The sequence below is a fragment of the Pleurodeles waltl genome, chromosome 3_1 (genome assembly GCF_031143425.1).
Source record: "Pleurodeles waltl isolate 20211129_DDA chromosome 3_1, aPleWal1.hap1.20221129, whole genome shotgun sequence".
Lineage (NCBI taxonomy): Eukaryota > Metazoa > Chordata > Amphibia > Caudata > Salamandridae > Pleurodeles > Pleurodeles waltl.
The window spans coordinates 2005223922-2005249797 of record NC_090440.1 but is presented as its reverse complement, the minus strand read 5'-3'; the positions used below and the strand labels follow the sequence as shown (position 1 = coordinate 2005249797).

The window sequence follows — 25876 nt, the reverse complement described above, 5'->3', positions numbered from 1 at the left end:
ACTGCCAAGAAAAAAGTGGCAGTCCAACCTCCATGTCTGAGTTAGTGGATTTGGGGGGGAGGGGGTGAAAATTCACCTGTATTTCCCCTTCCACCTGTGTCTTCGACGGGACAGCACCTGCTGTCACTGCTGCCACCAGCCCACAGAGAAAACACAACCCAACGCCCCGCCATCCCCATTGCCAAACTCGAAGGGAGGGATGCCACATTGCCAGGCTACGGTGGGTGGGAACTGCACAGGAGGTCGGGACCACTGTGGACACATACATGTCACAGTAGTTTTTTTAATTCACAGTGACATGCATATGTGGGGGGACATGAGTGGGTCAGACATGGATGGGGACACACTGATACGCAACACATATCGCACATATACACAACTGTCATTATGGTGCCAGTATTCATTGGCAAATTAATGCTGGCACCACAGTGACGGTACATTCACACCTGTCAACTGTGTCCATGTGTACATATTGCCAGGGGACCTGTACCTGTCATGTTCTGCTGCGAGTTGTGTGTGAGTCAGTATGTGTGTATGCAATACGATTAGTTGGGTGAGAGGAAGGGAACTGGAGTGGGTACTGTGGTTGTGTCAGAATGTGTTCCTCCTGCGTATGACTTTGATGATGTTTTGTATGTTGTATTGTGTGTTGTGTTGCTGCAGGCAACATGCAGGTGAGTTGTGTTCTGTGGTTGTAGTGATGTATGTAGTTGTGTGTTAGTGTGTTTGTGTAGAGGAGTGTTGTGTTGGTTGTGGTTGTGTTGTGTCGTGCAGTATCAATGGTGAATGTATGTTGTGTTGTGGATGTCTGTTAATGTTTGTTTGCAGCATGTATGTGTTGGATGGATTCGGAATCGCAATGGAAATGGATGTGTATGTGGTGTGTTGTGTGTGTAGTGCAGGGGAACACATATGGCTAAGGTACAGTGTGCATGTGTGTGAGAGACTTACCTCTATTCCATAGCCCCTGCAGTTGTACGATGCCCACTGGGTCCATCGATGTCCTCCCTTCGTCAGCAAGCTGCCACAAGTCCACTGCCTGCAGAGTTGTAACATCTTACTACGGCGGGCCGAACACGTTGACTTGACCGCCTTCTCGGGTCTGCTGCCGACGCAGTTTGGCGCTGCTACCGCCAAGATCTAAATCAGGCCCTAAGTCAACTGTACAAACATTTCAAAATATATTTATGTGAAAGGCCAATTTATGTTTTTGTTTGAGTGAGGAAAAAAATTAATAGGATGAAAACAAATCAGAACACTTTACTTGGCGATGTGTAAATGATAAATATGTTTTCTAAAACCCAATGTTCACAGATTATTGTTAATACACTCTGTAGGTTTTTTAGTAAAGCTACAAGTTAGTGGGAAGGTTTTTGGACATTTCTTGGACATTTACTGTCTATAGATGATAGTGCACTACCATGTTATGCTTTAGTAATATATTTATTAAAAGTGAGTGTTTAAACATAAACTGAGAAACACTCCTGTCCTGATGGTAAAGCTATTAGTAAACTAAGAGGCAAGTTATGGATTATGTGTACTCTATATGTGGGCTAGATTTATTATACAGAGAGCAAATGTTTAGTCTATTTAATCAAACAAAATATTTTTTTTTTCACAGCAGAAATGCTCAGCTCGCATATTTGAAGGTGCACTCATACGTGAGAATAAAGATAAAGGTGACTCTGTAAAATAAAATATTTTAGATCCTTTTCCTGGTCAAGTATATTACAGTTAGGTTGAGTAGATTATTCAAGTTACTCAATCTGCAGGTCTAGTAACATTTTTGTGGTTTCTCGAGGCTTGCTATATCTTCAGACCCCTCCATCGGATTTTCCTCATTTCAGTGTTTAACAATTCATAAAAATATAATCTAATTTTTTATCTTCTTTCATGTAGTGTGACTTTTGTTATTTCATTGTTTGGTGCTTTGAAAATCCTTTACACTAGTTTCCTAGTTTAAGCCTTTCTACTCGAAGCCTCAGCTACCTAGAGGTGAGTGAAAGGTTTTACAAAGTAACCCGGCTGGACCCAAGACAGTCTTTTACATGGAAAGGTCACACACCCTTACCATATAATACTCCACAATCATCACACTCCCCAATTAAATACAAAGTAGATGTGTGTGTGTAAAAACCAACTCAATACCCAAACCTATATCATTCTGTCTGTGGAATGCTTGATCGACTATTACATCACTGACCACTTTGACTCTCACAACCCTCTTTGCATTTTCAGCTAGTAGAGATGAATAGCTCAGTCCAAAAAATATAGCAGGGCCAGCTTTAGGGTAGTGCAGCTGGTGCAGCCACTCTGGGCGCTGTCCTGGAAAGGGGTGGGGTGGGGGGGGCACTGATATCAGCCGGGGTGCTAAGTTTAGCAATAATTTACAGTTTACCAGCACCTGCTGCAGAGTTCATTGTGTGTTCAGCAGCTTTCAGACAGCAATACAAATGTCAAGATAACGCTTGTGATTAATGTTCCTTCTAGAGCGAGGGAGATTATAGTTTTGTCCAGTGGAGTTTTGACTCACCATAAAGTAGCATAGAGGGTTAATCTGCCTGCTGCAAAGAATGCATACCATGGAGATCACAGATCGGTATTTTCTTTGGATTGCTGAGTGGTTTACTGTTTTTGTCACAGAGATTCTTTTGTTACTGCAGTTCATAAGATACAATCCTAATATAGAACAGTAACTGTTACAAACGGTCATCAAACAGCAGCATGCAAACTGCACAAGATAGGTTAGGGCCTTGTTGTTTTTCTCCCTAACCTTTCATTATCTATTCCTAATGTTGCTAAAAAGGGTGTGTTTGGGTAGATATAAATTCTTATTAGTAAAGCCAACCGTTACCAGCACTTTTATAAGAAATTAAATGGATGTGAAAGAGGGGCTATGGAGAGATGGGTGGCACTTTTGCCCGGTGTAAATCTGAGGAGGAAGTCATAGGGGAGAAGGTGACAAAAAAGACTGTCGCACCGGGCACCACCAGCGCTAAAGCCGGACCTGAATACAGCAATGCCATCAGCCCTTAAACCTGGATTACAACATTCTCACTCTTTCCATACAGTGATAACAAAGGTTGAGATGTGGGCCTCAGCCTTGTCAGATCGCATTGATTGCATCCACACCAACATTACCCTATCCTTAATAACTGCACCATTCATTGTTCATATTGCAACAATTTACAGCACCTTCTTTCAGTGCCATGTTGATATGTAGAAATCACTGTACCCCTTCTCTGTCATTCCTCATTCAAGGTGACATCAATCGTAAATCAAACAACTGCTAGCTTTCTTAATCAGTGAAACAATCACTCCGTACTGGCCCATCTTCATCTGATCATTCCATTATATATGTCGCCCATTAACCGACCTTCCTTCTCACCACTCTTTTGGAGGCAGCATGTATATAGTGACCTACAGAGGAGGATGCGGCAGCAAGAGAATGCAGCAATTGAGAATGTTACCGATACCATGTAGAGCTGGTAGAAGCTGCCACTCAATTACTGCATTTATGCTCAGCTCACTGTGGTGTAGTCTCACCTTGCTCTTTAGCACCCAAAGCCAACTTAACCTGAAATCAGTTAGGAATCAGGAATAGACATATATAAGAGCACAGCTACCGTAGAGTGGTGTCTCATCATCTTTCTCAGTGTGAGAGACTGCCTACTGTACAGTTCCTGTTGCCCAGCTGGGCCCCTACCTTTCTGCCCTTGACTTCTTAGCTAATGAGACCCTTTATTGACATTGTTCTAGTCCCTGGCTTGCTTCCTTCTCCATTAGGTGAATTCCCTTGGGCCTTGTTCCTCCTTACATTGTATCCCTCTCCACCTCATCCTATTTAATATATCTACTGCAGACACAGCATGCGTCTCTGTGACTGAAACTGCTCTCCTGTACTGCTGTAAGTATTCTATCATTCACAAGAGAGGTTGGTCATCATTTCTATCACTTCTCTTACTAAGGGTTCATATTATCATCAGCAGTGCATTTTGGACCGTTGAGTTTACTTGGTAATAGCATCACTTCCTTTTGCCTTCCATATGATTGCTACTCAGACTTTACGCAAATCCATCTCACTTTTCCCATATATACTGCTCACATCCATACACATATCTCAAATTGTCTCTCATCCATGCTCCACTAGAAGGTAGTTCACTCACTAATGTTTAATTCACCTAGAAATGATATAACTTTCTGATGGATCCATTTACCTGTGGATTCCTCATCTTTTGAATATCCCAATGCACCAGCATTCCACAGAAGTTTTTTTTCATAACTCCACATCGACGAGAATGTCACAATGCCACGTGCGCCATCCGCATTTCTGTGTGACGTCAACAGAGCTAAAATAAGTCCTCGTCTGCATACTCACATCAGTTCCTGTTTTTCCACACCTTCGACCTGTAACATCTTTTCTCATCTCTTCTTTAGGTTACAGTTGGCGACAGTGTTTCAGGTTAGAAACCTGCTACAAGGTTCTGCTACAGTGTCTCCATTAAGAAAGTCTGGCTTGAAGCCCTGTTGGGAGTGTGAGGATCAGATGTCAATCACTGACTCTCATGATGGTTGTCTCTGGGGTCTCAGTTCGTACCATGAAGTTGACGCCTGTTCTTCGTGACAAAAGATGAACCCAAAGGCTTTGAAAGAGAGAGAGGTGAGCTCTTCATGGCCAAGGCAAGGAAGGAGAAAAGAAGTTGCAGGAAGTCTCAGCCTTGTTCAGGGTTGCCATCTCCTCTCTCCTCAAAGTCATCAAAGAGAAAGCACAAAACGAAGCAGCATCACAGTTCCCAACACCGATCTTCGAGAGATGTATCTCTGATGTCGGTGTCTCCACATCCGAGGTGGACTGAAAGCTCTCAGGCTCTATCTCCTGTAGCCTACCCGAAGTCACCTTCAAGTCCAACGATGCCTCTGACTAAGCCTGGGCGTCCTGATCTGGAGCCGGAGGTGGGTCCTCCAGTTCGTCATCCACCTCCTCAACAAGAGCTAGAGTACCAAGTTTTTCCTGCTCCTGGAACAGATCCCTCCAGCTTTCTAAATGTAATGTACAGCATTTTTAGCAGGGCCATAACTCCATCTGGTGTGCCTTTGGGCCCTATGGGTCAGATGTCGTATTCGCTGAGAAGCTTCCCGGCGCAGTACCATCAAGCGCCGTTCATAGCAATGGCCCCGGTACCCTGCACCTTCTCAGGTGCCGAGTAAAATGACTCCTTCACCGATTGAAACTCGGCAGGAGTCAGCAGTGCCAATTGTGCCTTCACTGGAGTTGGAAGGCACCGATTCACTCTCCTCCGGCACTGCTACTTGAGTCGAGACACAGATCCCATAGGGAATCTCAGCATCTTATAAAATATTTGTATACCTAGCAAGTTCCTGACTTCGAAGAAGGTGAAATTCATTGACATGATCCAGATTTTGAGGGACTGGACTTTGCAAGTGGTTTGGACACTTCCCAGAGTAGGAATTACTGCAATCAAAGGATATGCCTCCTCCTGAGGTCATGTCATATCATGCTGGGATAAGGAAGGCTGCAGACTTGTTGGAGTTGGCCCTTCCTACAGCAGAACTTCAGTCTGATCTGTTGCCAGAAGTACTTCAATCTGCTTCCTATATGTCAGAAGTGTTATTGCCTTATAATGAGGCCTTAACATAGCCTTTTTTTGACATTTGGCAGAAACCTTTGTCAGCCCCTGTAGTATCTCTTCCCATTGCTAGAAGGTACAGGACTGCTCCAGGGGATCCGGTGTTTTTGAGCAGTAATCCATCACCCGAAGGTTTGGTGGTGCAGGCTTTCTGTACCTCAGAGTTAACTCCAGGATCCTTGCAACTGCTGCAGCAGACAGGGAGTCTAAGGAGATGGAGCAATCTGCGAAGGAGGAGTTCTCTTCAGGAAGTATGGCTGTGAAGTGTCAGAAGGTGGGAAGTACTGGTATTCGCTTACCTGGATGATCGGCTGCTCAAAGCCAAGTCTGCAGAGATGGTGTTGCTTCACTTGGAGTTGACAACTCAGTTGTTGTACACCTGGGCTTTTCATCAACGTGTCCAAATCTCACCTAGAGCCCTCTGAGTGCACTCTGTTCATAGGGGCAATACTGGACACTACAGTGAATCATGCCTACCCTCTTCCTCAGAGGATTCAGGTCATTCAGGCTATGATTCCAGTGTTTCATAATGGACCAATGGTTCCAGTCCTGAAGGTCCTGCACCTGCTCAGTCTGATAGCCTCCTGCATTCTGTTGGTCACCCATGCATGCTGGACATGAGGCCCTCCAGTAGTGCCTCCACAGGCAGTGGTTTCAACACAGTGGAGATCTCAGAGAGTCAGTCAATATCTCCAGAGACACTGCAGTGAATATTCAATGGTGAAGTGTGGATGGCAATCTATCTGAAGGGAAGCTGTTTTGTCCTCCACCTCCAGTGGCCACAGTGATCATGGAAGCCTCTACTCTAGGGTGAGGAGCACATATCTGGAGATCAAAAGACTTTGGTCTCCAGAGAAACAGGTGTTGCACAGCAACCTTGTGTAATTGCGTACAATACGTCTGGCTCTCAAGGCCTTCCTCCCTTCCATTTGTGGTCAGTCAGTACAGGTCTTGACAGAAAATACAACCGCAATGTGGTACGTGAACAAATATGGAGGTGTAGGGTGAAATCTTCTCTGCAGAGAAGCTCTACGACTATGAGCTTGGCTCTGGACCATGGGATTGGCATCATAGGAGATCACTTGGCCGGAGTTCTGAACGTATGTGCGAACAGTCTCAGTCAGCATTTTTCAGCCAATCACAAGTGGTGTCTTCATCCGGAGGTGGTTCTTCAGATCTTCTGGGTATGGGGGACCCCTCAGGTAGACCTATTTGCCACTCATGAGAATGTACACTGCCTTCGTTCTGCCGCTTCCCATATGCGATGCAGGCAGCATTAGGGCACATTTCAATTGAACTGGAGTTCCCAGCTGGTTTAAGCGTTTTCCCCCATACACTTGATTTCTCGAGTTTTGAGGAAGATTCGCCATTACCGGACCCATGTCGTATTAATAGCCTCGGATTGGTCAAAAAGGGCGTGAAGACCTTCTTCACCTCTGACTTTGCCCTGACTCTGTCTCCCCCACAGGGCAGACCTCTTGCAGTTGGAGGGGGGGCAGGTTCTACCCTCCCACCTTCAGAGCCTGCACCTTCATGCCTGGAGATTGAGCGGGACAATCCGCCTTCCCGTTGTTTGTCTGCATATGCCAAAAATAAATCTCTTTTTATATTATTTATGTTTTTATTTCATATAAATATCTGTCTATGTATATATGTGTGGATAGCAACATGTGGTTGCGTTTGAAAAAGGTGGGTGGAAACTGACGTCAGTGCACTGACGAGGACTTCTTACTGCTCCAATGACGTCACACTGAGTCGCATGCAAAGCCGTGGCATTGTGACGTTGACGTGGAGAGCTGTGAAAAAAAACCGTTTCTGTGGAATGCTGGCACATTAGGATATTCAAAGGTGGGGAATCCACAGGTAGATACTGTATCCACCAGAAAAAGTGTTACCAAACGTAAGTAACTTGTTCTTGTCATCTCAGCATCTACCTCCTCCCCCTAACCTATCCATTTACCCCCAGACATCATGCCCTCAGCATCCTTAGAGAGAATCCTAGGTGAACATTTCACCCTTTCATTGAAGTTGGATACGTATATGCAACAAAACCATAGCAGCCAAGTTTCAAATATAGAATTGAAGGAAATATGTTCTAACATTTCCTTTCAGACAGCCAGGACACTCATCTCTTTGCTTGTCTTTAGTGAACTTCATTTCTGTTATTCTCTACTGGTGCTTCCCCCTTTATTCTCTCATCACCCTCAGTAAAGTTCTACGTTTTGCTACACAAGCACCCTTTATTTTTCCCTCAATACAGTTGTACATTTTGCTACACACTCTTTACTTTCCCCAGACACAGTACAAAACTCTATACAATCTGGTGATCTTGGTTTACAATACGCTAAATGGCTGATCTCACAAAACCTCTCTGTAATCCTAACGTAATACTTGCCTACATGCAACCTTCGCTTAGACAACCAAGTTCTCCTGTCTTACTTGCATGTGAAGAATCACGGTCTATTAGTTAGAGTAAATATAACCACTACACTGAAGCACTCTTTCAGTTTTAATTTGCTCAGTCACATTGCTCCCATAATTTAAAACACCTCCCAAGAAGCACCTAATTTTACAAGAATTGCCTTAAAAGGCATGTCTATTCATTTGTCACTATAATTTCAATATAGTACTGTCCTCTTTTGTTAGTCATCGATCGTTCACCTTATGGAACCCCCATTTGTATGCTTCCACCCAAAACTATTAAAATGTGTGTCTCTGATAGAGACTTTTAGTTGCAGATTCCTTACCTTAGAATTTCTCCCAGGTGTCAGACTAGATCCGGAGTTTTTTCTTTGAGCAGTACCCTAGGGCACCATAAGGTGGTGTCGGTCGCCTCCACGTCCTTCGTTGAGGTCGTATATAGGCGCCATCTCGGTGCACTGACGTCAATCTTTTCCTTTCCACGCCACTCGCAGATTCAGAGAAGGGCTACACTTAGTCACCTTTTGACTACTTTGACTTTTTTGTCATCATTTTTTACTTTTTGGTGCGTCACGGGATGTCACGGAAGACTAGGTTCAAATCGAGTGACTCCTGTCACCGCATGATGTCAGTGACGATCCGCACCTCGTGTGCTTGTGGTGTCTGGAGTGCGATCACGACCTAAAGTCATGCTCCAAGTGTCGGGCCATAAACCCAAAGGCTTTGAAGGAGCGGTCCCTGAAGCTCATGGCGTTCAGAGACAAAGCGGACTCTGAGCTCAACTGTTTTAAGGAGTCTCGGGCTACGGCTCGGTTTCTTGGCCTTGCAGCAGCCCCTTGCCCAGCACAGTCTGCTTTTCGCCCTATTCAGGGTTCCCTTCCATGTCCTTTCCCTTCCAGCCACCGGGCCATGCATACTATTCAGCCACTTTGCAGCCCTTTGGATGGGAAAACCCATGGGCTTGTGGGTCAGAGAGCCAGAGGTCAGCCCAGTCCACCCCCACTCCTGCTTCAGCCTCCAAACCCTCCTAGTCAGTTGTCCCATCCCATACCAGTGGGAGGCAGGATCCACCATCACCTACAGCACTGGGAATCCATCACGATGGACAGGTGCGTTTTGCAAATAGTCCAAGGGGGCCACTCCCTCCCCTTTGAGACTGCACCTCTGACCATGCTGCCTTCTTACATGCTGCGTTTCTCGGAGGATCATTTGGCACTCCTCCATGAGGAAGACATGGCTCTCTTGGCCAAGAGAGCCATAGGGAGGGTTCCTGCACCAGAAGTAGGCTGTGGTTGTTATTCCCGCTACTTTCTGGTTCCCAAGAAGGAAAAGGGCCTCTGCCCTATTCTAGACCTCTGGGCCCTCAATCTCTTCCTCGGGAAGGAGAATTTCAAAATGCTCACCCTGGCTTAGATCGTGTCTGCCTTGGACTCTGGAGACGATGGTAACATTAGACTTGCAGGATGCATACTTCATATTCCTGTCTTGCCTGCCCAAAGGTACTGGTGATTTGTGGTAGCCCATGAGCACTTTCAGTTTACCGTGCTCCCCTTCAGCCTTAGCAGGACCCCTCAGTGTTCACAAAAGTGATGGTGGAGGTTGCAGCTCATTTGTGCAGGTTAGGGGTTTCCCCTACCTCGATGACTGGCTGTTGAAGGCAAGCACGCCCAGACGGTCACCTCCCATCTTCAGACTACGGTGAACCTTCTGCACTCGCTGGGGTTCACCATAAACATGCCAAAGTCACACCTGACTCCTTCTCAGAAGCTCCCCTTCATCTGAGCTGTTCTGGACACAGTGCGGTTTCAGGCATATCCTCCCGAAAAGTGAGTCCAGGATATTCATGCTATGATTCCGATGTTTCAGCCTCAATCTCTGGATTTTGGTGAGAATTACTCTGAGGCTGCTGGGACTCATGGCCTCCTATATCCTGCTGGTGACACATGCCAAATGGCATATGTGGGCTGTGCAGTGGTACCTGAAGTTCCCTGTGCGCAGCATCAGGGAAATCTCTTCGACATGGTCCAGATCTCGGAGGGAACTGCGCAAGATGTGCAGTGGTGGCTTTCAAATCTCGATTGAGTCAACGGCAGATCACACTCCTTTTTCCAGCAAAATCTTTCAATGATGACGATGCGTCACTTCTGGAATGGAGCAGCCGCATGGGAGAGGCAGAGATCAGAGGTCTCTGTTATCCGGCGAAGTCCGGATTTCTCATCAACCTTTTAGAGCTCTGGGCGATCCGGCTTGCATTGAAAGCATTCCTTCCTTATCTAAAAGGGAAAGTGGTGCATGGGTTCACGGACAACACCACCGCCATGTGGTACTGCAACAAGCAGGGCAGAGCGGGGTCATGGAACCTTTGCCAAGAGGTTCTACACCTCTGGACATGGCTGGAACACTAGGGCATAACCCTGGTGGTTCAACATCTGCTGGGCTCTCTCAATGCCAGAGCAGACAAACTCAGCAGTTGATGCATAGTCAATCACGAATGGCGTCTCAGTCCGGAGGTAGCAAAAAGGTCTCTTTCAGTGGTGAGGAGAGCCTTGGTTAGACCTGTTCGGCTCCGCAGAGAATGCGCAATGTCAGCTGATTTGTGCATTGGAGTTTCCAAGGCGCACTCACTCACTGACACTTTTCGTCTCGGGTGGAGCTCAAGCCTCCTTTACGCCTTCCCGCCAGTACCACTTCTGGCCAGAGTTCTAAAGAAGATCAAGAACAACCGGGCCCAAGTAATATTTGTGGCTCCGGACTGGGCACGAAGAGTCTGGTGTCCAGAGCTGTTGAGCATGGAAGCATGCGGCAGTTGACAGCTTTTGATCTTCCACCCGAAGTCTGCAACTTTATCTTGGCAGCCAGGCGTCCCTCCACCAAATCGGTATATGCCTGTCATTGGCACAAATTTGTTGCATGGTGTACCAGCAAGTCTGTTGATCTCTTTTCCGCACCTCTGTCTGAAGTTCTCCTATTCATCCTTTTTGTTGCCCAGCAGGGTTCTGCTTTGGGCACTCTTAAAGGCTATTTATCTGCCCTCTCTGCCTTTCTCAAACTGCCAAACGAGCCCTCCCTCTTCAAGTCTCCCATTGTTTGGAGGTTCCTTAAAGGACTCACCCATTTGTTTCCTCCGGCCCTGTTCATTAAGCGCCAATGGGACTTAAACCTTGTCCTTACCTACCTTATGTATGCCCCTTTTGAGCCACTTCACAATTGTCCTTTGCGACTCCTCACATTAAAAAACGCTTTTCAGATTGCCATCACCTCTGCTCGCAGAGTGAGTGAGCTTCAAGCTCTTTATTCCAAGCCACCATTTTTCTCTGTCCATCCTGACAAAGTGGTGCTTCATATCTGGGCCTTCTTTCTTCCTAAGTTTGTTGCAACTTTTCATGTAGGCCGGTCCATCACCTTGCCTACTTTTTACGCACCTCCACATTTCTCTCACAAAGAAGAGAGACTCTACTGTCTAGAACCAAAAAGAGCATTGGCATTCTACCTCAATCGTACTAAAGATTTCCAGGTGGACGATCAACTCTTTATGGGATATGTGGATGCAAAGAAAGAGTGGGCGGTGCAAAAGCGCACCATCTTGTGTTAGCTGGTGCTCTGCATCAAAATGTGCTATGCTTAGGCGAAGAAGCAACCCCCTGAGGGCTTGCATGCTCACTCCACCACAGCAACTGCTGACTCCACAGCGTTAGTACACGGAGTTCCTGTCCTGGATATCTGTCAGGCAGCGACGTGGGCATCCCTGCACACGTTCACTAAACATTACTGCCTGGACAGTCAGGTCTGCAGAGATGGCCTCTTTGGTCGTTAGGTCCTGCAGGACATTCTAGTATGATCTTGGTTCACAGCGCACCTCTGAGAGTGGTTCTGCTTGGATATCTATTCTAAGGTAAGGAATCTGCAACTAGAATAAGTTACTTTGGTAATGATTTATCTGGTAGAGACTTGTTGTAGTTGCAGATTCCTTACCGACCCGCCCATCCTCCCCGCACTGCAAACTGATTTCTAGGGAAAGGGACTCCCTTTTCAGGGCCCTAGTTCTGCTGCACCAATATCAGTGTTCTTCATGGCTCTGCACTACTGAAATGTAAAGTCATGAAAAGAACTGACGTCAGCGCACCGGGGTGGCGCCTATATACGACCATGAGGTCCTCACCAAGACCACGACGCCAACGACTGACGCAGAGTTGACCGACGCCACCTGACAGTGTGCGAGACTACTGCTCGAAGAAAAATCTCCGGATCCAGTCTGATGCCTGGGGGAAGTTCTAAGGTGAGGAATGTGCAACTCAAATATGTCTCTACCAGGCAAATTGTTACCAAAAGTAAGTAACTTGTTCATCGTGTTGCTATGTGTAGCATCCCTTGTCAAAATGCACTGTTGTCTGCAAATAAATACATTGTAAATGTACTTAGCCAGTTGAATGATATCAGCAAGAGACACTGTACATCTAAACTAATTATCTCACTACTTTAATAAAATATTCAGTCACCAGTCATTGCATCCTAGAAGTGTTTGGCATGGTTAATTCTCTTTCATTTACGTGTCTTACCATCCTCACTAACCCACTCCACATCTCATCCGATCTTTGAGCTATTTATAGACAGCGCTCCTCTTGCAGTTTACAGTTTCAGGTCTGTTCACCCCACTTGTGGTAGAAAGTCAATTCTTGATGTTTTCGGACAGTAAAGACCAGAAGTAACAATATAGGGACAGAGAGTCACAAACTACCAGGATGACCGAAGCAAGTGGAGCGTTATCTGCGTCGAGCTCTGAAGGGTGTGTTTTCTGTAGAGTTGTTTGAGAAACTCAAAAGGATGACAAGCCATTGTTTTAGGGTCTCTTGGTGAACGGTCTATGTGTCACGAGGAATAACTGCTGCCCATGACCATAACATAGTCCTTCGGGTGTTAAAAACAGGCTCGCTGTGAAAGTGTCTCAACGCTTTCATTTTTCTGCGTCGGTTCAAATGATTCTATTTGTTAATTGCTTTTTCATTGTATTTTCTGTTTTTTTTTAATCTTCTAATAATTGCGGTTGTCAAAATTATAACTGTTTCTATTCATGTTTTTGGAAGTGTGTCCTTGTTTTGGATTTTTATTTATTTTCTGTTTTTATTCCATGTACTACATGGGCATCTCTTCAGCCACTACAAGAACATTAACATTTTTTAAGTGGATCAAGGCGAAAAAAATATATTCCTTTAGTGTCTGCTTCCACAATTATACCGTTTCGTATCACTATGAATTACACCTGTTTGAGAAGCATCAAAGTTTATTGCCAACTCGGGGTGCCCTGGATCGTGCACGTCTACAAGGCAGGGCTCCAAAGCCCCATCAGCCTTTAATGAATATCTGTACGTTGATGCCAGTTATGATTGAAAGTGTGCTGGGACCCTGCTAACGAGGCCCCAGCACCAGTGTTCTTTCCCCAAACTGTACGTTTATTCCCACAATTGGCACAGCCCTGGCACACAGATAAGTCCCTTGTAAATGGTACCCCTGGTACCAAGGCCCCTGATGCCAGGGAAGTTCTCTAAGGGCTGCAGCATGTCTTATGCCACCCTGGGGACCCCCCACTCAGCACATGCACACTGCTTCACAGCTTGTGTGTGCTGGTGGGGAGAAAATGAATAGGTCGACATGGCACTCCCCTCAGAGTGCCATGCCCACCTCACACTGCCTATGGCATAGGTAAGTCACCCCTCTAGCAGGCCTTACAGCCCTAAGGCAGGGTGCACTATACCACAGGTGAGGGCATATGTGCATGAGCACTATGCCCCTACAGTGTCTAAGCAAAACCTTAGACATTGTAAGTAGCCATAAAGAGTATATGGTCTGGGAGTTTGTCAAACACGAACTCCACAGTTCTATAATGGCTACATTGAAATCTGGGAAGTGTGGTATCAAACTTCTCAGCACAATAAATGCACACTGATGCCAGTGTGTGATTTATTGTAAAATATACCCAGAGGGCATCTTAAAGATGCCCATGAATACCAGTTCGACTCCTAGTGCTAGGCTGACCAGTTTCTTCCAGCCTGTCACAGCCAGACGAGTTTCTGGCCACATGGGGTGACTGCCTTTGCCACTCTGTGGCCAGGAGCAAAGCCTGTACTGGGTGGAGGTGCTTCTCACCTCCACCTGCAGGAACTGTAACACCTGGAGGTGAGCCTCAAAGGCTCATGCTTTTTGTTACAGCACCCCAGGGCATCCCAGCTAGTGGAGATGCCTCCCCCTCCGGCCAGTGACCCCACTTTTGGCACCAAGGCTGGAGGAGATCATGAGGAAAACAAGGAGGAGTCACCCACCAGTCAGGAGAGCCCCTAAGGTGTCCTGAGCTGAGGTGACCCCTGCCTTTAGAAATCCTCCATCTTGAGATTGAAGGATTCCCCCAATCGGATTAGGGATGTGCCCCCCTCCCCTCAGGGAGGAGGCACAAAGAGGGTGTAGCCACCCTCCAGGACAGTAGCCATTGGCTACTGCCCTCCTGACCTAAACACACCCCTAAATTTAGTATTTAGGGGTGACCCAGAACCCAGTTAATCAGATTCCTGCAGCCTACACAAAGAAGGACTGCTGACCTGAAAGCCCCGCAGAGACGACAACTGACTTGGCCCCAGCCCCACCGGCCTGTCTCCAGACTCAGAGAACCTGCACAGTGACGCATCCGACAGGGACCAGCGACCTCTGAGGACTGCCCTGAACCAAAGGACCAAGAAACTCCCGAGAACAGCGGCACTGTTCACCTACAGCAACATTTTTGCAACTTTGAAACAACTTCTAAAGAACTCATTCTTCCCACCGGAAGCGTGAGACTTCACCCTCTACACCTGATGCCCCAGGCTCGAGCTTCAGAGAACCAACACTGCAGAGAGGACTCCCAGGCAACTGCCACCTAATGAGTAACCTGAGACGACCCCCTGCACCCTCACAGCGACACCTGCAGAGAGGATCCAGAGGCTCCCCCTGACCGCGACTGCCTGAAACAAAGAACCCAACGCCTGGACCCAGCACTGCACCTGCAGCCCCCAGGCCCGAAAGGAACCAACCTTCAGTGCAGGAGTGACCATCAGGTGGCCCTCTGCCTAGCCCAGTCAGTGGCTGGCCCGAGAAGCCCCTTTGCACACTGCACCCAGCCCCCCCTGCACCGCTGAGGGTGTGTTTTGTATGCCTGTTTGTGTCCCCTTTCCCCCCCCCCCCCCTAGTGCTCTACAAGACCTCCCTGGTCTGCTCCCCGAGGACGCGGGTACTTACCTGCCAGCAGACTGGAACCAGAGCACCCCTGTCCTCCATAGGTACCTATGTGTTTTGGACCCTCCTTTGACCTCTGCACCTGACCGGCCCTGTGTTGCTGGTGCAGTGACTTTGGGGTAGCCTTGAACCCCCAACGATGGGCTGCCTATGCCCAGGAAACTGAACTTGTAAGTGGTTTACTTACCTCAGAAACCTAACCATACTTACCTCCCCCAGGAAATGTTGATTTTTGCACTGTATCCACTTTTAAAATAGCTTATTGCCATTTTATTCTATACTGTGTGTACTACTGCTTTAATTGAAAGTTCCTTACTTACCTGTGTGGAGTACCTTGTATTTTATGTATTTACTTCAAATCTTGAATCTTGTGGTCGAGCAGTAGGCTTATCAGCATGCAAACTTTCTTTTGTTTTTGTGCAACAATATGTTTGTTGGTCGAAGACCAGGCACAGAGCCCGGCATGAGTGCTAATGGCTCAAGTGACAGTAGTTTTCATTCCACTAGTTGCAACTGTACCTTGTCCCGGCTGTAGTACTTCCTTGGCAGTACATATGCGTCCTGGCCCTGTGAGCCTTGCTACTTATATAGTCACATATTGGGTGAGGATTAATTCATTTTATGCAATGCTGTTTCTTAAAGGGGCAAGCGTGGTTGTCCGCCTTTTTGGCATTAACTTGCCCCAAACAGGAAGAAAAAAAATGATAAAGGAGTTGAATTCAGTTCAATGAAGATAAGAAGGCAATTTATTGTAAGGAACATAATTGCAAAAGCACTAGTATAAACTGTCGTTAGTTGAGCTGGCTGTTCGGTTCCAGTAGTGGGGGGGTTGGATATCATAGGGCAGTGTCGATTGGAGAGCTGAAGGCACAAAATCCAACATGGTGCTGACAGATGTTTTGAAGTATATTACGGAGTGAGAACTTGAGCACAGAGAACCGTTTAGAACTGGTGGAGCCAGATGTAATTTTTATTTGTTTAATCATTCAGATTAAATTGTAGAGGAGAAAGGTTAGTTCCTCACATTGCCACTAACACTATTAACACATATATCAATAGTGTTTTTTAACTTGAACCACTGATAGGCCATTCACCTTCCATAGCAGTGCTACCCTGTTAGCTTTTTACACATTTTTTCAGCACAAGTAAATTGTGATAATATTTTCTTAGACAATAGGAATGTGTGTATTTTGGATCTGTTCTTTAGTTTCCAGCGAGTGCAGTGTTGCTAAATGTATTTTCTCTCTTCCCTTTTCCAGGAATGCTGCTTGTTACCTCTGACACCCTGGGACATGATTTTCACGTTTTCCAAATCCTCACTCACCCCTGGTCGTCTTCGCAGAGTGCAGTACATCACCTTTACACACTGCACAGAGGCGAGACAGAAGCTAAGGTACGTGCATCTGTTACGAAGCAGAATTCATAACGCATCAGCATGGCTTCTGGATGCCCTTTTGAGTGCTTTAGTATCTGGGTAGGGCACAGATGGTCTACTTCAGTACCTCACATCTTTTTAACTCCTTTTTGTGTGGTTAATGCTGAAAGGTCACGGAAGACCTTTAGGAACTAGCTGTGGTTCGGTAAGTCGCACTGCAAACCTCCATGCACTATCCAGTCTCCCACTTCAAAGTACATGATGAGTCAGTTTTCAAGTCTGGACATATTTTATCTGTACCGACTGCAGCAGTATTGGGCGACCCTTCTCAAATTAGTTTTAGTGATGTGATCTGTTTCTTAACGACAATATAAACCAAGCATGCCCTCTTACTACAAACGCCTCATCATAAGTGGTAGCTAACAGTAAAAATAGGATCTGCATTGTTCTGATTTACAGACAAAGAACGTTTTGAAGCCTGGACACTACTACTATGACTGAAAGCCCGTAAGCTATCCTTGTGCAACTAGTAATTGTTTGCAATTATCCAGAAAGCATCTGCATAAAAGTTGATATCTACAAAGTGCTTAGGCGAGACTGCTAAAGAAACTGAAACACATTCAAAGCAGAGGAGCTAGGGCTACCACATCACCCCTGTCATTTATTCCACCCAGAAAACTCCACTTTAAACTCTGCAGCATCGCTCATGAAGCCACCCGGAAGAGACAACCCACTAAATACTAGCGCCAGGAATAACCAATGACCAGCGTGCCCTACAAATCACCCAGGCCTTGCTATACAGGGCCATGTTGTGGCCCCTCCTACCTGGTGATCACCTGCCAAACAACGCCGTAAGTAACCTACCGAGCAGCCTTCATTAAAGAACCCACAACTCAGGTGTTCCCCAGTCTCTGGATGTGTCCACTCGCAAAGCTCATGATGCTACCGTGAGATGGTAGGGCTAGTTAACAACAGTCAAGAGAGCGAAGTAAAACTAAGATTTTTTTTTTCCCGGAGGCACCAGCAGAACTCCTTCTAACCCCACTCCACTAGGTTATACAATATTTTCGGTAGGTTAATTAACGCATTACACTTATATAACACACTATTGTGTGTGTTATGATAACTCCGTGTTAGTGAGAAGACGTTTTACTTACTGTACAAGAGACAGAAGGTTGGGGGAGTTTAACTAAATAACCATAAATCTTCACCCTGTAATGAGATGGTGTCAGATTTATTCAGATACAGCACTAAAGTCAGATGAGACCCCATTACTGTTTAACCTGGCAGCACGTCGTGTGTTTAGCATCACAGCACATAAAGCTTGCTAAGCTGCCGACAGGATTCGTATACTCATAGTGTCAAAGAAGGGGGACATGCAGTAAATCTCAAGGGAAAGAAGTGCATTGCAATGCAGGCATTTGTGCGCTTAGATGATAGGCAAGACATTGCTAGAGCTTGCTCATTTCTCCTTCAGAATGTGGCACAAAAGGTTGTGCTCCGTGTGAAATTGAGAATACCATTGTGTTAGAGCACCTGCTTTCTTTCAGCTAATGGTTTAGGGGTCAGAGAAAAATGACTTCAAGGCGGGTCACAATACCAATCATTTTGAATATCTGCCGCTGCAGTCATGCGCTCGAATCAGAATTGTATTTACTTGGGTAAATATTCAATCTGCAAGATGGAAATCAGAACTCAACACCCAAACAAGCAACACAATGAAGTGATGTCCAGTCCAGTGTTTATCGTTATGAAAAATAAAGTACTTTTTAATCTCACATCAAAACTAAATGCTGTAGAACCTATGTCACACATCTCAATGGATTGACTTAAGTTGCAAGGTAATTGTGAGGATGGACATTCCCTACTCTTTCCTGCTGTAGTCGGAACCCAGCTATTGCCGCCCGCTGTATTCTCTAGGCCTAGGCAAGGTAGACTCAGGTGCAGTTTGCCTGGAATGTCTCAATTGGCAATGTGGCAACTCAGGTTACCTTTGATGATTGGTGGCCATCCGAAAGTTGGTGTGTGTTTGTTTGCGTTCCTGCCCTCACAGGGTGGACTCCTTTATTGCAGGTTCCTGCAGTGATTGCTGTATTCTGTACAATCTTCATGGGTGGCCTTGGGCAGACTCCTTTACTCAGAAGCACAGGTTCTTGGCAGCCAGGGCTATCTCAGGCTGGCTGCAGGCCAACACTAAGATCGAGAGGGTTGCAGCCTCCAGGATGAGCAGTCTTGTGGTTTTGGTGGGAGGGCAGGGGTTGTGGTCTCTGGGCTATTTTGTGGCTTCCTGCTAGTGGCGATTTGATCTCCTTCCCCTGGTCGGCAGCTGTCGCATCAGTCGCTTGGCCCACAGAAGGCAGCTGGTAGACTCAGGCTTCATGCTTTGAAACAGTCTTCCTTCAGTACTTCAAGTACTCCAGAGGGAGACTCTGGTGGTCCCTTTACAGCCGGGGTCACTTCTTGATCGTGCTCAGAACATACTGAGCAACTCCTCCTGGACAGTCGTTTGTCCTGCTGGACCAGGTACACTTCTTGCCTTACTCAATGGTCAGGTAGGCGTCCAGGTTCTACAGCTGTATCCTGAGGTCTTCTTGATATTGTTGACTTCAGATGACATTTCTTGCCATGCTTAATTTTATTGAGCAATCATTGCAGATATATGTGAACATTTACCTAAGCAAGTACAATTCTCATTGAATCTCTGTAACTTAAACCAACAGAGTTGACCAATGGACTTTTAGGGCGACTGAGCTTGAAGTCATTTACCCCAACTCTGGGCCACTGGCTGTCAGACAGACACCTGCCCTTATTACACAGCATCTCTTCGAGTACTCTGGGGAGCATGCCTTTCCTTGGCCAAGAAGAACCTGAGATTGGAAAGATAGATGGTTTGGATACCACTTTTCTGTACAAGCTTCCCATTTAGCAAACCCTGAGCAAAATTGTCCCATATTTCATTAGAAAGCTAAATCCCTGGTAAGCAAAGCAGCGATTTCCTCTCTACTCGACAGTTGTAATGTGTATGTCCGCCTACTTATGCATGTTTTGTTCATTCATTCTTCACCTCATAAAGATTACTCCTGCCTGTTTGCTGCTTGGTAGTAGTCACTTCAAGTCTGTCTCTCTTTATCTTTCCACCATTGACTTGCTTCTCTAAGATAAAATAGTTTGAAAATCTGTATGCACAGTCCACCTGTCCATGCTTAGGGACAGTTGTATCTGCAAGGCAGATTTGTGCATCATACCCATACTTGAGCTCTCATATCGCCATCGGTAGCCCTCCTGATAGTTCCTCATTTCATTTGCTCCTGCCTTGGTTGATGATTCAGTTCTTACATGAACGCTGTTCGTTGGAAAGAACTCTGTCTCACAATACACCTCACCTGCAATGATTTACGTTTTGGAAATACTTAAAGCCTACCTGTTTACTTTCTAACTTTGGATGGTTGGATGGTCATAGTGGATAAATCTAGCTGCAGATCTTCCATAGGTAGCATTTTAGGGGTGCTTAACCTGAAACTGCAAGGATAAGCTCTTTTATTTGGTGCACCTCTCGGGTGGGTCTCCTGTAATTTGCATTATATATTAAAGAATTTAGGAGAATAATGACAAAACATTTTTACATTTTTTTTTCAACAGTCAGTAATTTTTGCAGCCTTTTTTACTTTCTAAAAAGCAGGTTAGGAAGAACACTGGTTAGAAAGAACACAGCAGGGAAGAACGTTGTCCTCCATGTCGAGATTTGCATAAATGAGCAGAGGTCCTACTATCTGCTGTCAGGTGCTCACTGTACACACACTCGACATGCACAAGGGATGTCAGTTCAAGGCTCTGGGTCTCTTATAACAGCAGAACTTTACACGAGTGGGGGTCTGTAGTCTACACTGTCATTGATGCAGAGAAAAATGACAGGTCATAACACTGTGCTCTGCCGCCACCATCACTTTACATGCTACACCCATGACGGGGACAATAGTCCACTGTCTACCATGAGAGCACATTTGGTGTCCCCCTCCAGGTCAAAGAACAGATCTTGGCCCTTCCATTGCCAGGAGCAGGCCAAGGCCTCTGCATATATGCTTGATTATGCCAGGGCCAAAACGAGTCAGGATACCAGTTACACATGCACTTGGGCACTCAGGGCAACACACCTGTATACCATGCATGGTATATTGCTGTCCCAACAATCCTCGAGGACTCAGAAAGGAGGCCTGCCTTGTAGCTCTTGTGGAGGAAGGATTCTCTCTCTAAAGGCTAAGCCCTCTTGTTAGTGGATAATTTTGTACGCAGTGCTCTATGAAAATAGAAAGCATTAGACATTCCTGAGCTGAAATTCTTTAAGTAAGTGCCAGTATATGCCTTTCAAGTGGAAAAAAGATGAATATTGCTCTGACAAGGTGTTTCAGAAGGATTCAGAGCACTCATGTTGGTGTGAAAATCCAGCTCATCAGAGGCTCTGTCTGTGTTCCTGCCTGAACAGTTCGTGAAAGGAGACCTTCTGAAAAAGGTGACAACATTAACAATGCTCTTGTTGCAGCATGCAGTACTCAGTGGTGCTCACCTGACCTGTGAAGCCTGCCTCCGCTGTGTACAGCTGTCCTGTTAAGGACTATTCTCTTGATAACTGCCCTGTTAAGGACCATGAAGACCATGTTAACAATGATTACGTAGTTAATGGTGACTCCAACAACAACAACCACAGTTTCACTTGTCAGTCACACTCAACCCACAGTGACACTGTCTGCAACTGCGTACCACAGATATCAATATTCCACCTTCCCTGACGGTTCCAATTTCAATTCTGTGACTTAATACTTTACCACTGAAAGTGTCCAACCAGTTGCCAGACCTTTTTCTGGACTCAGAAGTCGAAGTGAACATGAATAACCAGGAGAAGGCATGGGACACAGCCTACAGTAAAACCCAACTGAATGTATGATATTTTCTGAACTAGGAGCTCCACTGGTAAGAAATATAGACTAGCACCTTATTGTGGAGACTTTAGAGGGGCTTTTGATGGGCTGCAGACATATGACGACCAGCACCAACGAGATCCTCTTATGAAGCAGGCCCCTGTGATGTTCCCTAACACTCTGCAGCAGATGATACCAAATGCTTATTCTTCAGTTGCCTCCTTATAATACAGTTTCCCAGTTGCTGTTCCTCGGCAACGTATTCTGCCTACAGCCCAGCCACCAGTGCTCTGTGCTCCTTCAGCAGCCTTGATTTCCCCAGTAGCCTTCACCTCCTCCTATGTATTTTCCACATCCACAAGGCCCCCCAGAATCTCTCATGCCTGAGGACTATGGTGAAGAACAAGACAAACAGCAAGATAGGGACTAGGGCGGATTAACCAGAAGAAGTAGAAGTGGGAATTTTTTGATACGGATGATGATGATGATGATGGCAGCCATCATAAGATGCTGACTGAAGAGATTTCACTCAACCTAAATTGGGAGAACAGACTCCTCTGCAGGCTGAGTTCAAATGGTGTGCTTCCTCTAAGACGTCAAAGAACAGCCTAGAAAGCCAGTCAATTCCTGGTTTGGAACTATGGACTGCAGTTTAAGAATAGGCCTACTACCGTTCGAGTAGTTACACCACGCTTGGAAACAAAAGACAGAGCAGCAGATTCAGTGTCTTCGTGCTTCACTGGTAACCCTAAGCCAGATTCAGTCATTGCAGCTGTTGGCCAAATGAGATCCAAGAGATAGGCCGCCAAGGTTGAACCGCCAGGCGGCCGCCAATGCAGCCGCACTCCCGCGGGGTCTATTTTGAGATCCCTGCTGGGCCGGTGGGCGGAAATTTGGTTTCCGCCCGCCGGCCCAGCGGGGATCTCGGCCGCAACACGGGAGCCGGCTCTAAATGGAGCCGGCGGTGTTGCGGCTGTGCAACGGGTGCAGTTGCACCCGGCACGCTTTTTACTGTCTGCTATGCAGACAGTGAAAAGCTGCATGGGGCCGTGGCAAGGGGCCCCTGCACTGCCCAGTGGCATGGGCAGTGCAGGGGCCTGCAGGGGCCCCGCGACTCCCATTTCCGCCAGCCTTTTCATGGCGGTTCAAACCGCCATGAAAAGGCTGGTGGGAGGGGAACTCGTAATCCACCGGGCAGCGCTGCAAGCAGCGCTGCCCTGGGGGATTTAAACCGCCGGGACTAAAGTGGCGGTCGTAATTCCCCTGGAAGCATCGCCAGCCTGTTGGCGGTGCTTCCGTCAAAACAGCCCTGGCGGTCAAAGACCGCCAGAGTTGTAATGACCCCCTTGGTTTTCTCTCTCATAGAAGTTTTGGAATGTGCACCAGAAGCTAAAATGAGAACGCATTTTATTTTATAAGTTCACACTATCTTCCTCAGCCGTGTTAGAATAAAGTCTGATATTCTGAGTAAAACATGTACTTCCAGTGAGCAGGCTGTCAGTTTATACCCAATTGTTCTATTGCATCTTTCAAAGGTATTCCAATGAACAACTAGAGCCCTAATACTCTGAATTCATATTCATGACAAAACTGTAGCACACAGAAGCTGCCTTGATGGAATCAAAGTTGAAAAACATAAATGGTCAAAATGAGGTTGTTTGTTTTGTCATAGCGTGTAAGGTTAGTACTCTACAAAGGTAGAATGGGAACCCCTTTTCTATGAGTTCCCAAATACCTTTCTCATCCATGTTAGTAAAACTTTCTGGCATGAAGACTGAAACATGTATTCACCAGCAGCAGTCTGTCAGTTCTCTCACCAGTGTGCTACTACAGTTTCCTGCACTGTTCTAATGAGCAAGTACAGTGCTAAAATTCTGTATTCATGGCAAAAGTGTGGCACACGTGAAGCTATCTTGATGGCTCCCCAAGTGTACAGCATCACCCCCCACCTCCGAAATCTCCACTGGCTCCCAATCCAGAAGAGATGCCAGGTCAAGATCCTCATGCTTGCGAATAAAGCTCTACACAACCAAGAGCCACCCTACATTAAACTATCGACTAAGCTTCCACTTACCCACAAGACACCTGTGCTTCATCTCACTCACCCTCGCGCCTCCCCCCGCACCTCCCCCGTCTATCACTGCCACAGAAGAGCCACTCCTTCTCCTACAGAACAGTCAAGTCCTGGAACAACCTGCCCCTCCACCTCAGAACAGCGCCCTCCCTGGCAGATTTCAGAAGGAGACTCAAGACGTGGCTTTTCGATGGAGACACAGCAACTTCAGTGCCCAGATACCCTCAGGGGCGATAGTGCTGCATATGCTTATTGATTGATTGATTGATTAAACCTTTTTAAGATATGGGGCTCTTTATGTCATAGTAATTCTGGTTAGTGCTGTAGAAAGCTGAAATGAGGACACATTTTCTTTGAGTTCTCAAGTATTTTGCTCATCCATTTCAGTAAAACATTGACATGCAGACTGAATCATGTACTATAAACACCAGCCGTGATCAGTTGCAGCTTTACCACAGAGTTGTAATGAGCAACTAGAGCACTAACATTTTGTATTCAAAATAAAAGTGAGGCACCCCTGGATGCCATTTTGTTGGATTAAGAGCTGTTAAATTTAAAGCCTTTTCTGGAGAGCCCACTGAAGTAAATTAACTTTGCGATGTTAATGTAATCATGAAAAGTTTGAGGGGATGTATAGGTTTTTAGTATTTTGGGGCATAATGTATTTTAAAGGGGTTAAAATAGTTGAAGAGCAAGATGTGTGCATATGTACAGCATCTTCTTTCCACTTCTATTTCCTCAGTCTACCCATTTGCTCAATATCTTAACAGCTCTCTACTTTTGCAATAGTAAGTATTTGGTAGTATTTAAACCCAAAGGTTAAAGTGACGTTATATTAGGTATGCTAATATGATTTCAGCTTATGTTACAAAATGAACCTAGCAGTTCACTGGTTAACAAAAGTTAAAGTGATGGTATATATTTAGGTGTTGAAAAAAAGTAAAAACTAATGTTAAAAAAATAATAAACCAAAAAGCTCTCAAATTCACCAGTTCTAATACATTGCACCCCTGCCATGCACAGCTTATGACTTCATATATTACCTTACTCGTGAGATGCGCTTTATTAATCCCTCCACATACACATAAACATGTTAAATTACATTTTCAATGAAAGGGAGCACACTGCCTACACTCCAGCAACAAAGTATGACCCCAAAGCATCATAGTAAATGCAGTCGAATTCGTAGTCCATTCGAAAAATAATAGTCTTTCACCTCCGTAGGGGCAGCAAGTACTGTATATCCCTGTACACGTGTTTCTGGGTTTAGCCCATCTTCAGCAGGGAGCAGCATGGTATAGTGGCTTGCTTGAAATGCCGCCAAATATCTTCTCGGATTTAAGTACCACTCATGGCGCACAGGTGCCTCCCAAGGTTCGTCAGCCGTGGCTCAAGGGAGCCGTCAATAAGATAGTTTCAAAGAAAGGGAGCACACTGCCTACACTCCAGCAACAAAGTATAACCCCAAAGCATCATAGTAAATGCAGGCAGTTGCAGGTCAAGCAAGTATTTCCAACTGTATTAACAATAGCTGCAGTTGGTCCCAGTGGAGGCAGTTCTGTTTCTAGCCTCCGTCCTGAGTAGTTCCTCAAATCCGATATAAGCAGACGGTATAAAAACATGGTTTATCCATCTCATCACCTCGTAATCTGAAAGTTTCTGATTGTAATCTTAAAGCAGTATATTCATCTAAATTAGAAGAGGAGGATAGATGCCTGATGGAAACTGGCCTCTCACCACAAAATGTGCCACCTACCATTGTCGGCTCCCATATTAATACTCCAAACCCTCCTTTAAGACAAGCTTGATGAAAGAGAACCTTATTAAAAAAACAAGATATATGGTGAATACCAAACCACCCCCCAAAAACCTCAACCAATTTTATCAATAATGAGAACTATGTTCAGGACCATAGACATAAAAGCCGGGGCCCTGATGTCCCAGACAGCAAAACTGGATGCTCAAACAACTTAGGTCCTTGCAGCTCTCATTGAAAAAAGAATGGAGGTATGAGAACGTACGTATAAGGTCTCATTTAAAAAGTGTTATGCTCCCTTCGACTCTTGTAACTGCTCCACGATATTTAAAAAAAACCAGGAAAGGTCCTTGATGTCATTCAGTCAATATAATCAGACTCCAAAAGGGGCCTTCTGTTACAGAAAATTAACCCGCAGGAACCATTGTCCAT

At 45.8% G+C, this 25876-nt stretch overlaps 1 protein-coding gene across 2 annotated transcripts in view; it reads left to right on the top strand.

Annotated features, from left to right (window-relative positions):
* BCAS3 (BCAS3 microtubule associated cell migration factor) overlaps positions 1-25876 on the top strand; it is a 2570631-nt gene that overhangs the window by 987100 nt on the left and 1557655 nt on the right. For both annotated transcript variants that reach the window (XM_069226456.1, XM_069226455.1), the window contains exon 15: positions 16586-16719. In XM_069226456.1, coding sequence (XP_069082557.1) covers positions 16586-16719 — 134 coding nt within the window. The remainder of the gene's footprint in view (positions 1-16585; positions 16720-25876) is intronic.